The sequence below is a fragment of the Pomacea canaliculata genome, linkage group LG3 (assembly GCF_003073045.1).
Source record: "Pomacea canaliculata isolate SZHN2017 linkage group LG3, ASM307304v1, whole genome shotgun sequence".
NCBI lineage: Eukaryota > Metazoa > Mollusca > Gastropoda > Architaenioglossa > Ampullariidae > Pomacea > Pomacea canaliculata.
This window is the reverse complement of record NC_037592.1, coordinates 32,160,965-32,172,942: the sequence shown is the minus strand read 5'-3', so window position 1 is coordinate 32,172,942 and position 11,978 is coordinate 32,160,965. Positions and strand designations below refer to the sequence as shown.

Below are 11,978 nucleotides of genomic sequence, written 5' to 3'. Positions count from 1 at the left end.
AATCCTCAGAATTCACTGGCCAGAGAAAATAAGCAACACCGACCTGTGGCAGAGAACGAAACAGCAGACTATAGAGGAGGAAATCCTGCGGAGAAGATGGGGTTGGCTAGGACACACCCTAAGGAAACCAACATCACAAGACAATCGCTGACGTGGAACCCCCAGGGAAAGAGAAAGCGAGGAAGGCCGAGAAACACCTGGAGACGGGACCTCGCCGCCGACACCAAGCTCACCGGATTTGGATGGGGTCAGCTGGTGACGGTAGCCCAGGACAGGAGGCGTTGGAGGGCGGTCGTCGATGGCCTATGCACCAGGAGGGGCGAAGGGCATAACTAACTAATGTCAAAGAACAATGAGATCTCCACAGCTCCTCGCTCTTGCATCACTCTGCTACTGAATCATTTTAAGGGAAGAAATATATTTCTTCTTTATCACTCTCTCAATCTCTCTCTTTCTCTCACATACCCACACATCTGAGGAATATGTAGACATAACTTTAATATAAGTAAACTTCAATACATTGAACAAAATTGCATTGACATTGCAGGACATATCTCAAATCTAGGTAAAAATTCTATTGCCAAACAAGTAAAATTGACTAAAAGATTCACTGACTGACAAAATCTAAGCTGAAAGTACACATTTTAACAAATTACTGGAGCAAAGAAAACAGAATCATCCACACACAAATGCTCTCTCTCACACACACAGACAATTATTGGTACAGAATGGTAGGATGTTTAAAACAAAGCACAATTTTGATCTACACTTTGACTTTTTAGGCTTTATCACAGCTCTGCCTTATTTAATGGAAATCGATCTTATCATAGTTATATGGTACTTTCTGTTCAATGTTAACATTATATGGGGTTTATGACTTCATAAAAATGTTTGAAACATTTATAATTAGCTTTTCATTTTAAAATCTTGTCATGACAGCCCTATTTCACTGCTTGTCTTTCATGCACTTCTGTTTGATAGACCTTTGTCTAAACAGACTTGTTTAAAAACTCTCTGAATTAACATTATGTAGTGCTAGTCCCAAACCACTTGACATCCAGAAGTGTGCCATATTTATCCGGATTACAGCACTGGCATCCAAACCCAAAGGAACTCTGTTTCAATTCTCATGTGGTGCAATGATTAGCCTAGTCCATCCAGTTGTCAGGAATGAGTGCCTGACTTTATAGAATACTTGAAAGGTAAGGTAGCAAGGGAAAGAGATGGGCACTGCTCTCACAAAATGTTAGCCACACTCCCCAATGACCAAAAGGTTAGGGGTGACCTTTATCTTCTTTACCTTTATGTATCAAAAACCACAGTGAGCTCTGTATCAGATGAAATCCAGAAGTAAGACTATAATGATATCCTTACATCAGGGTGCTAACTAGTCACATGCCACCTGATACCAGCTTAATACCAGTATCTCAATAACTATTGTATGAACTATCTTGCCACCCAACTGACAAGCCAGCTGCAAACTCATGTTCAACAATTTGTCACCACACCAAGAACCCAAGTAACACTGCACTAATTTATCACAAATTATTTACCAATCGTAGATAAGCAGTACAAAAAACAAAAACAAAAAACACAACCAAACAAAAAAACCCCCAAAGACATGACTCTTAGGACACAACTGCAGGCAAGGTTTTTTTACATTTAGCTTTCAGCCATCCAAAAGGCTGAATGTAAACACAAATTTTCAACAGGTATCAGACAGACTACAAAATTCATTACAGATAAGAGCAAACTAAAAGGTCTGGTCCCTGAAGTAGGGTGAAACATTACAGACCATTGCAGTGAAATAAACTCGTGTAAGCAAATGCACAGCGTATAACAATTTGAATTTCTGGAGTGGCTCAATCCTAACAAATTATGAGCAAAATCTGTGATTATTAAAAAAAAAAAAAAAATCAACCACAAAGATCCTGCATTCAGATTTGCCAAACTACTGAGGTGAAACAACTGCTCACTGGTTCATTTAGTTTATGATTTGTGCTGCTGTTACAGGTTAAAAAAAAAATACCTTCTATTTTACAGTTATCTGCATTCTACCATCGAAAATGTAGTCATCATAAAGCTACACAATTTGGACTGAGATAATGACAGGATGTTAGCATTTGGGACAGATGTTTATGCCACTGACTGGGCCAACAATTAGCATGTGCATGTATGTGCATAGTTTCTTGAGTGGACATGCAAGATAATGTAAAGTAAGCTATGTTTGCATAAATGTTTATGTGTCTATTTCTATATATCCATGTGCAAGCTGAGTGTCAAGTTTGCTTTTCACTGGTTCAGGAGACATTTTGTCTTTTAGTAAAAAGCATTTTGTAAACATGCTAAACCAGGTTTTGGCTGGGGTACCGAGCTATATAATAAGCTCATTAATTTTTAATAATAATCTGTTTTTCAATATCTTCCAAGACTACTATTATTCTGAAACTATGCAAACTTGATTTGTGAAATCCTCCACACCAACATAAAAGCATTGCTGTTCCTTGAAAAGTTTTCAGTTCAGATCACAAAGTCTTTTGGCTGAAATAAGCGCTGTTACTTCTTTGAAAGCACATTCACTACTTTTTATCTTGAAATTTTAAAGCTTAAAAATTTCTTCCCCAAGATTTTTACACTCTGCTTCTGTTGTAAAGCAGGTATACTTATGTTTGTTTTTCTCTGCACTTTTCTACAAAAGCAACAGTCAAATAGAATTATAAATGTTATAAAACAAAAATAACAAATAAAACTAAAAACAAACTACAAGAAACTTAAAGTTAAGTACTGGTGAATGCCATTCACTCAGACTTCTTCTTGCTGAGTGTGTCTGGAAATTGCTGAGAAACTGGGGTAAGGCCTAGAAGCAGGAAATGACGTTCATAGGCCTTGGATGCACGGAAAGCATTGTCTGTGCCATGAAGCCGGTCCAGAACTCCCAGAAATCCATAGTTTTGATTAAACCTTTATAAATGAAATATACATATTTCTGGTTTCTCTCAGAAAAACAGAGGGGAAATTGCAAGCACGTATGGCATGCACACACACACACACTACATGTAGAACTAAAAAACTAATAGACAGGAGTGCAAGATGTGACAAGAGAATTAAATAAAATCAAGAACTAAATTATACACTCACAAGCAGGTTATATGCAACATGTTCTCTCTCGCTCTTTGCTTAGAGATATCTAAAAATTAATTGATTGCATATTTATGAATTTAGAACACGTTTTCTCTTTATCAACAGTTCATTTCATTAAACAACTTTGGCAACATAATACTCAAATGTGGCAATTTCTCCAAATTTTATGAGGCAGCTTGCGGAGGTTAAAATAATTACTCATCCACGGTATCATTATGACTCACTTGAGGTGGTGATAGTCATGGGCTTCTGGTGAGGGCAAGAATGGAAAGTGGTAGCCGCAGTGGGCAACTGTAGTTGACATCAGTGCCAAGGCAAAAAACAACCAAGAAGTTGCCAGGTGGGATCCCAACAGTAGAGGCCCCATGGCTGGTGGCAGTAGGTTAGAGATGCAGTGCTCAATGGGATGAGCATAGATGCTGACAATTCCTATAGGAGCAGTCCACTCATGGTGCATTTTATGGACATGCTTGTACAAGCATGGATGATGCATGAGCCTAAAACAGTATGTTTTAAAGGATGCACTGATAAACAAAATGCTGTTATTTATCATGGGAATCAAATCAAACTTTATTGTCTATACAAGGCATAGTCCAAGACAGAAATTTTTCTTTGGCTCACAAGGCAGCAGGATGGTGGTAAGGACGGCTGAGGTTGGATGTTTGAATTAAACTTAACATTAACATATCTCATTTAAAGATTATATTTTTAAGGTAAACTGCACATGAAACAAAAATGCCTTTTAAAAATGATTACACCTTTCATTCATCACATTAAAAATCTAATCTTCTTCAAAATTAAAAGATTAAAAAAAAATAACATGACCACTACCCACCCAACCTCCCAAGGTAATAAAAACCCGTTACAATGTTAAACAGTTTCCCTGAAATGTGTGACACTGGCCCTGGGTAACTGAGCATGTGGGTTTAGGGTTATATGTTTAACTCTGTACTGTAGTCTGAAAACCCATGTGTTAATATATAGATATATATGCAGGGGAAAATATGTAATAATCACATCAGCTGTTGCGGCCCTATGCTCCTCAGAGGAGCAACAAGGAATAAACTAAACTACAACATCAGCTACACTTAAAATAACACCACACAGCTCACAAGCCCCTATGCCTACTCTCTTGCACTTCAAAACACTTTAAATTACACTACAAATTAAGAAAAAAGGTATTTATTCAAGTACACGCAAATAAAGCATAATATTTACACATTCTCTTCTTAGGATGTCTCAGGACCATCAACTATTTGCACTTTCAGATTCTACACATAGTTAATATTTATTGTTACATCACCTGTGGGAATAATAGAAGAAAACTTCCTCTACAAGAGTGAAGATTATCAGCTCCATCACAGCCCAGTGAAAAGTGGGAAGATCCTGAGGCAAGACACTGCAGCCACGCCACATCAACAGCCGGTAGACACACACAGTGAAAGGTATACCCACCAGAGTCTGGTTGATCAACACCTGGCGCACTGCTTGCCACAGTTGGTCCTTAGAGAGCTAGTCAACATATCAAACCTTGGTAAGGAGGTGGCAACCAGATGAGAAACTAGGATGATTGCTGTTATGACAGTCATGGCACTTGCTCAGAACTTAGATTTTGCACAGCAACTGGTACAAAATAATGACCAGTGATCATTGAATTTGGTCTACAGAAGGAAAACACAGTGAATATCAGCCAAGGAGTAGGAAAGGTATATCATTAGTTAAATATAATTGGCTGATCATACTTACTGGCATATTTTTGTTTGGCTGAATCTTGTAACGCAAAAGCACTGCTGGCTTCCCAGTCACATCCAAAAACATGAGGAATGCATTGGAAAGCCAGAACACCAATAAGCTAAAAACTGTGGTACCTGAGGTTTAGGACAGATAACGAAGCAGTCTTAATAGCACTTATCTCTTCAACATGATTTGTAAATTTAAAAAAACCAACAACAATAGTAAGTGTTAAGGTGACCAGACTTTTCAGGAGTGAAAGCGGGACATGTGCCGATTGTGGTGCTGTCACTGACAAAGAGCACCGAAAAAAGCAAAAAGCAGGGGAAGAGGGGAAAAGGAAACACCAAAAGGCAGTAAACTAGGAGACAAATTTAAAACTGATCGACATTTTATGAGCAGACGGGACACGCCTAAATCGGGACGTGGTCACCTTAGACTAAGTGAAAACAGCCTCAACTACCTCTAGAGCTTTTAAAGTCAATTATGTGAAAGTACAAAAATAAATGCAACTTACCAAAAACTCCCAAGAAAAAAGCATCTCTGCCACAGAGTTCATAAATGTCTTCCCATTTCTGCTGCCAAAAGTCACCAGAAGCACCCCAGAATCTCTGGAGATGCCTTCAAAACAAAACATATCATGGAAAAAATCTTCCTGGATCTCCACACATCTAATGTCAAGCTTGAAATGTATAATAATCTTACTAATTCATAAACAGTGAAAAAATAGCCTTTTGTAAATTGTTGCAGAAATACATTTTAGGAAAGAAAATGGTTGCTTAAGCATACCATGGTTTTGCAATGAAACACTCACCATGTGATGCTGTTTCTGGCAGCAACAAACAAGAGAAGCGCCGTGCCTATCACAAACAGGCACTTGCGCACTGAGTCCACAAGACGTAGTATCTGCACCATTCTTGCTCTTTCAACAGTACTTTTCTAGCAATTGTGGAAGTAGCCTGGAAAAAGTATTTATTAGTGTTAGTAAAAAAGAAAAAATGAAAAAAGGTTGGTAAAAATAAACAAACTAACAAACAATTAATCTTCTCTGACTGTTGGGTGTGGAATAAAACGCTTGCTGTAGCTATATATCATCTTTTCTGTTTCTTTGTTATGTCGTCTGGTGCAGCATGATAGATGATAGCAATTAGTTCGTGTGTGTTTATGTAGTTCGCACTTGAAACAACAGCACAAGCAAACTTAAAAGGAGATCGATCTTGAGTGTAACTTTTTAAAAAGCCCTCACAGATTTACCCTTCTACGCTGATCGTTTGACTAACCAAATTAACATAGACTTTGACCTGAGCTATTGTTAATGATAATAATATTATATTATTCACGTGCCGTAGTTTTAATTTTTGGAAATATACAAATAATTTTGCGATTAAATACTTTAACATTAGTCGTTAAACAGCTTTCGATACGAATAGCCCTAAATGAAGCAATATACCTGTTTCGGTGAGAACTGTTCCACTCAAAATATGCCGTTGCAATGGTAGTCACAACAGTCCATGTGACTACGGACCTGAATACACATTCGTGATGCGACCGAGCATGCAACGAAAATAAAATAAACCTTACGTCACAAAGGGAGAGACAAATATAGTGCTCATACTATTGGATTATTTCCCTTGATAATTATCCGTAGTGACGTAAGAAAAAAAAATAGAAGAAAACTTCAACATGTCTATCTACTTACAAATGTTATGACTAGTCACATTTTCATATTAAATTTACGTTCACTTTTGCCAGGGCAGGAGCAATCGATTATATCTAAATTATTTTCATAATAAAATCATATTGATCACGCAAGTGTTACTGGTGTTTGTGTGTTTATCGGTGATCATAAACTTACGATGCGAGGCACAATTAAAGTACCGCGCTTTATGTACACATAGAAAGATAAAAGTTTCTTAGTATGACTGAAATTTTAGTTAAGTTTTCGGTGCTGGTGCTGCTCAAGTCATGTGCATTTTCCGTCCCCTCTCATTCTGTTGCCAGCCAATTATTTTCTGAACACATCACTGTCAATCTTGCACTCCTTTCCCAAGAAGGCTACGTTCCTATAGCAACCTTACTATTTTCGTTTCTTGCTATATTCCACTTGCAGACGACTTTTTTTCAAGTTAACTACTAGAACGAGGCTACTTGCTACAACACTAATGTTTAGTAACCGTGGTTTAGCGAATTAATTCAATGGCTGTCAGCAAAGTCTTCTTTATGGGTGATTTGAGAATGTGTATTTGCCAACGCCAATTTGTATTTTTCTCGGTTCAGACTTTTGAACAGCATAGCGCAGTGGCCCTAACTGCACTGTTTCTGAAATGCATCGTGTTTGAGTGGCACCTTGCTAGTTCAATATTAGTCAATCCAATGACATTTTTCATGTGTGTGCCTACGAGAAAAAGAGATCACAGAAGTTTGTAAGCAAAAAGTTATAAGCCACTTTCATCCACTGCTAGAGGAATGGAAAACACTCTTTTTTGAATCCTGCATCAAATTTTATTGCATTCTAACCACAAACTAGTAAGTACCTTAGGACAACAATTTTCAGTTTCAACATTTACGAATATTAGATTTTTAAGCATGTATTTACAAACCCTCTAGCTCAAATAACATAAAACAACTAATGAAAAAAGAGTACCAATTTTTCCATATCATCTATCTTTAAGCAAAGCTGCTTCTTGAATGCATTATTGAACGTGATATAGACTTTCATTGAACACCTCTTATTGGGTTTTACTGGAAAATAACATTCTCTATGGCTAGAGTCCACTTTGAATTGTGAAAGCACTGAGTGACACAGTGAGCTACAGTGAAACTCATCATTGTGAAATGTATTAAGTCATTTTAACAGATGCACTTTGACAACAGTAGTTGTTTTTTTTTTTTTTGGCTTCTAAATAACTTTATAGTGGAAAATTTCTTAAAGAATAATGTGAAATAATGTGTATTATATTAAACTGACATATTTATTATGATTACACTTAACAATTGTCAAAACATATTCAAAAACAAAGGACTTGGATAGTGCACAAGAATGAAACTCTTTAAACAAAAAATGTGAGCACACTATCAACTAATTGGCACACTCACTGAAGCTGATGTAGGATGCCAGAATTATTCCCACTATTTATAGTCTTCACAAAAATTCTTTTTAATCTAAAAGTTTTTACTTTCTAGCCAACGTTACTTTTTGCATATATTCTTGTTTGATGCATATACTAGTGGTGGGTGGGGACAGTGAACACCTGCTTCGTGTTTCATCAAAACACATTTAACTGAACATTAAGAAGACTTGAATGATAAACAGAAGTTCTATAAAATACACTCATTTTCTTAGCAGTCCTTGCACTTCAGTGGATGAACTGAAATATCTTTCTAGCACTGTGTCCTGATCTATTTTAATCAAAACCAGCAAAAGGAGAAGCATAGCTGTGCATTCAATACAAATGTCCTTCAGAGAAAAACCCACCTTTTGTTATTTCTTATTTTTTTCAACCTAAGACCTAATATTAGAAAGCAAATCATTTTATCCTCTTTGCCTAATATACTTAAAGGCATTTAACACCATAATATTGAAACTACTGTTATTTTATCCTCTTTAGTCAAGATATTTAAAGGCTTGTATACCATAACATTGAAACTGCTATTATTTCATAATTCTAACCATATTTTAAAGCTTGGCTTATTGAGAGGAAGTGAATACTTATTTTTAGATATGTACTATTTGAACACACCATTTTAGGACAGAAGAAATGTTTTCCTTATCTTTTGTAAACAACTGTGACCTTTCACAACCACATCTTTCTAAACTTATTCCCTAATGATGACTCAGGGCTCATTATAACAACAGATATATATATAACACACACACTAGAGTTTACTAATATCAGACAAAAATGTATTTGATGAATCAACAGAAGGACTGATACATAAACTCCACATACAAATGTAAATCTTATATTATGTCTGATACTTCTAGTTGAAGAAAAAGAAACCATAAAGCAGATTTTTTTTTTTACAAACAATATGCACAATATAATGTAAATACACATACCCATGTTCTTTCTTATACAAGTGTTTTTTTGTACACACACACACACCCTCCACTCGCCCACCCACTTCCTGACACACAGTTCTCTCACCCTTTCACTGGCTGGGAGGATAAATCTATTGCACTATGTGGTCACTATTTACTGCTGTGTACAACATATACTTGTTTAATACACCTAGACTGATATTTTAAAACATTCCTCACAAAAACAGCAAATCATCGGACTACTTAATACACTGAAATGAACATTTAATGAAAAAAAAATGCAACACCCATGAAAGGTAAGAAAGAGGATAAAGAACTGTGGCAAGTTTTAAAACCTTTTCCTGATAGTTGTCTCTTGATGGAGAAGGAATTAAAGTAGAATTCTCACAAGAATAATTAACAAACTTCATCTCACTAATTAAAGGTTGTTTTGTTGCTGAAGTTAAAAGATATGTTAATACAAGTAGAACTTTTTATGTTTTCAAATGTGGTTTAATGACAAAATGGGGGTGGTTGCGGATAGCTGAATGGTTAGAACACCTCAGCAATTAAACTGCAAAAAGTATCTCTTTTAGATAGTGTGTTTTATAGGAGTTTATGTTGGTAATATTACACCTTTCATTCAAAATACACTCATATACTCATTTTAATCTTTGCATTATTGGGCTTGCAATAACATTAAGAAAATCTCCATTAAATATGCTGCATTACAAGCGGTATGTGGGATTTTTCAATTAGTTTTTAAGTCATCAAAAAGGTCTTTTGGAATGTTTGCTTTGATGCACTATGGCAATTCTTGATAGAATTCCACTTTGCAGAAGTACAATAGACTCCTTTAATCAGAAGTCAAGCAACTGGCCAATAATAATACTTCCAATAAAAATAAAATCAATTTGTAGTAAAAATGTAAGTTCTAACTGATGATCCTAATGCAATGTCTGCCCACAAAACTCTCTAGCCTTACTACAGCAATTTTCTTTTAAGTTACTTGAGTTAAAAAATATGTTAGTTAAGTTCCTTAAGTTGAAAAGTTTATTAACTGTCATTTAATTTAAGTTGCCCACTGCATTCATAAAGCAGTTTTTCTAATGAAACTGTGTTACAGTAAGTTTGTCTTGTCTTAATTTACTTTTAATCACTGTTTTTCGTATAAATATCAAGTCAATATAGAGTTTAAGTTATGGTAAGATGTAGTATGGGGTATAGTATTAGGTCTATTTTTAATATCAAGTCTCAAGCAACCAGAAACTACATTTATCCAGGTTCTAGCAATCCACATGGATGCTGGTTAACTGAGAATCTACTGTATTAGCAGGTATTGTTGAACAAGACTCAAAATCTTTGCAATGCATCATGACATGACACCAAATTTCACCATCTTCCAAAAGAAAGTGGGGCTGTAAATCCTCTCGCAATTACTCTGTCATCTAATCACTTGAACATTTTGAATCCCATATACTTTTCAGTATGTTCACTTAATAGATGTATTAGAGAACTTCATGACATCATAAAAGAAGTAATGACATGGCATAAAAGCTGACACAGAAACTAAAGAAACCAGCGCAGACACTTTATATGAAGACATTGTGAGTAAAGAATGCAAATAACAGCAACCTCTATAATGTAACATATTGCTAATGAATGATGGTTGCAACAGCTAGCCAGGGTTGATTATGAAAAACTATTAATAATTTTGTTCCTCCTTTGCTCATAGTATAAGTTGTAGGCTTTTGAAACAAAGTGTCTAAAGTAGCTATTATACATTTCAAATCTGGAATGCAAAATGGACATGTTAAACAAGACCACAATTTTTGTGCCACCGTATGAACCTCTAGCATGTGTGATGTAATACGTCTATAAAGTGATGTTAAGACTATTTGGAGTGTAGAGTCTACATGTTACTACATCCTGTCTACAAAAATTACTGGGACTATGCAGGAAAATAGCTATTTAAATTGCTGACCAAATGAAAAACTGATAATGGGGAGATAAATGCAACCAAACAGGCAAACATCAATGGCAGACTGTTGCCAGAGATACAAAAAGAAATTGGAGAAAAATGTCAGCTGCTTCAGATATTCTGAACTTATGAAATTCCGCACAAGTCAAGGGAGATGATAAGAACGTTGGATGCATGTTAATGTTAGCCATTTACAGCTGCAACTAATAACTAGTTTATATTGAAAATCCATCTTTGAGGTCCACCAACATAATCACTAAAGTTGAAGAGTCCTCAGTGCCTAGACAAGGTGGGAAAGAAAAATCACGTATGGATTATGAATTTTTTTATTTTGTGAGAGGAGACGGGCAATGGACCTTCCAAACAAGCAGCTTATGTAACGAAGCTGAAATGTTGATAAGCTGAATGATGTTATAAAAGATTTTTGTCTCTGTTAAAAAAACTTAACCATAGGTTACCTCAAGCATAATAATGCCGAGTGGCACATGACAATCCTTACAGGCTGTGATCTGTGTAAAGCACATCACACAAAAAAAAAAGCTCCAGCACCAGGGATCCCAAGTGTACTCACTTTCACAGACACCTCATGCTCAGTCTTATGAATAACATGTACGAAAGCAGCATGGGAAAGATTTGTCTGTCAATGCTTGTTCACTGGAAACTTTCAAACACTTCTTGTATTCACAACATCACAATTTTTTTTTCTCATCACATCTGCAAAATTTTCTTTTTCATTTTTGACTGTCCATGAAACAGAACAAAACTCCTGCAAAAACAGAAAACCTTCTTTTACACAGGATCAACTAGGAGGAAAGTCAATAGAGGGAGAATGCCGCAACATTTTGAAGCAGGGTTTGCAGACTGGAACGGCTCTTCGAGAGTGGTGGCCTGGCAACCCTGTATTTGTGGAAATGCACCGTGTACAAAAGACTTCTCCACACCTCCAGCAGTGAAACTGAAAAATCATCAAATAACTAATAAGCATGAACATTAACTTTTGATTTCTTAAAAAAAAACTTAGGTAATATGATGAAAACAAGTCTACCAATTAAATAAAAACTACTGTTAACTACAACTACACAAGGGTTCCAAGATAAGCATAAT

At 35.9% G+C, this 11,978-nt stretch overlaps 2 protein-coding genes across 4 annotated transcripts in view; both read right to left on the bottom strand.

The window, feature by feature from the left end:
* Positions 1-478: 478 nt before the first annotated feature.
* Positions 479-6,478, bottom strand: LOC112560168 (fatty acid hydroxylase domain-containing protein 2-like). The gene is made up of 7 exons (XM_025231801.1): positions 6,323-6,478; positions 5,687-5,831; positions 5,390-5,493; positions 4,888-5,009; positions 4,445-4,653; positions 3,366-3,638; positions 479-2,961 (listed from the first exon to the last, which is right to left on the bottom strand). The coding sequence occupies exons 2-7, from the start codon at positions 5,785-5,787 to the stop codon at positions 2,799-2,801; spliced, it is 972 nt and encodes a 323-aa protein (XP_025087586.1). The 5' UTR covers positions 5,788-5,831; positions 6,323-6,478; the 3' UTR covers positions 479-2,798.
* An 873-nt stretch (positions 6,479-7,351) lies between these two features.
* Positions 7,352-11,978, bottom strand: part of LOC112559501 (myotubularin-related protein 6-like) — a 48,108-nt gene continuing 43,481 nt past the window's right edge. For all 3 annotated transcript variants that reach the window (XM_025230810.1, XM_025230808.1, XM_025230809.1), the window contains exon 15: positions 7,352-11,829. In XM_025230810.1, the coding sequence (XP_025086595.1) occupies positions 11,674-11,829 (156 nt within the window). In that variant the 3' untranslated portion in view covers positions 7,352-11,673. The remainder of the gene's footprint in view (positions 11,830-11,978) is intronic.

Bases quoted from the DNA above. Each gene is read 5' to 3' on its own strand.
- LOC112560168 (XM_025231801.1), bottom strand. From the start codon at position 5,787: ATGGTGCAGATACTACGTCTTGTGGACTCAGTGCGCAAGTGCCTGTTT. The intron at 3,639-4,444 runs GTGATGTAACAA...ATACTGTTTTAG, and splicing joins TTCTTCTATTATTCCCACAG to GCTCATGCATCATCCATGCT. The intron at 2,962-3,365 runs GTGAGTCATAAT...TCATTTATAAAG, and splicing joins CATGACTATCACCACCTCAA to GTTTAATCAAAACTATGGAT.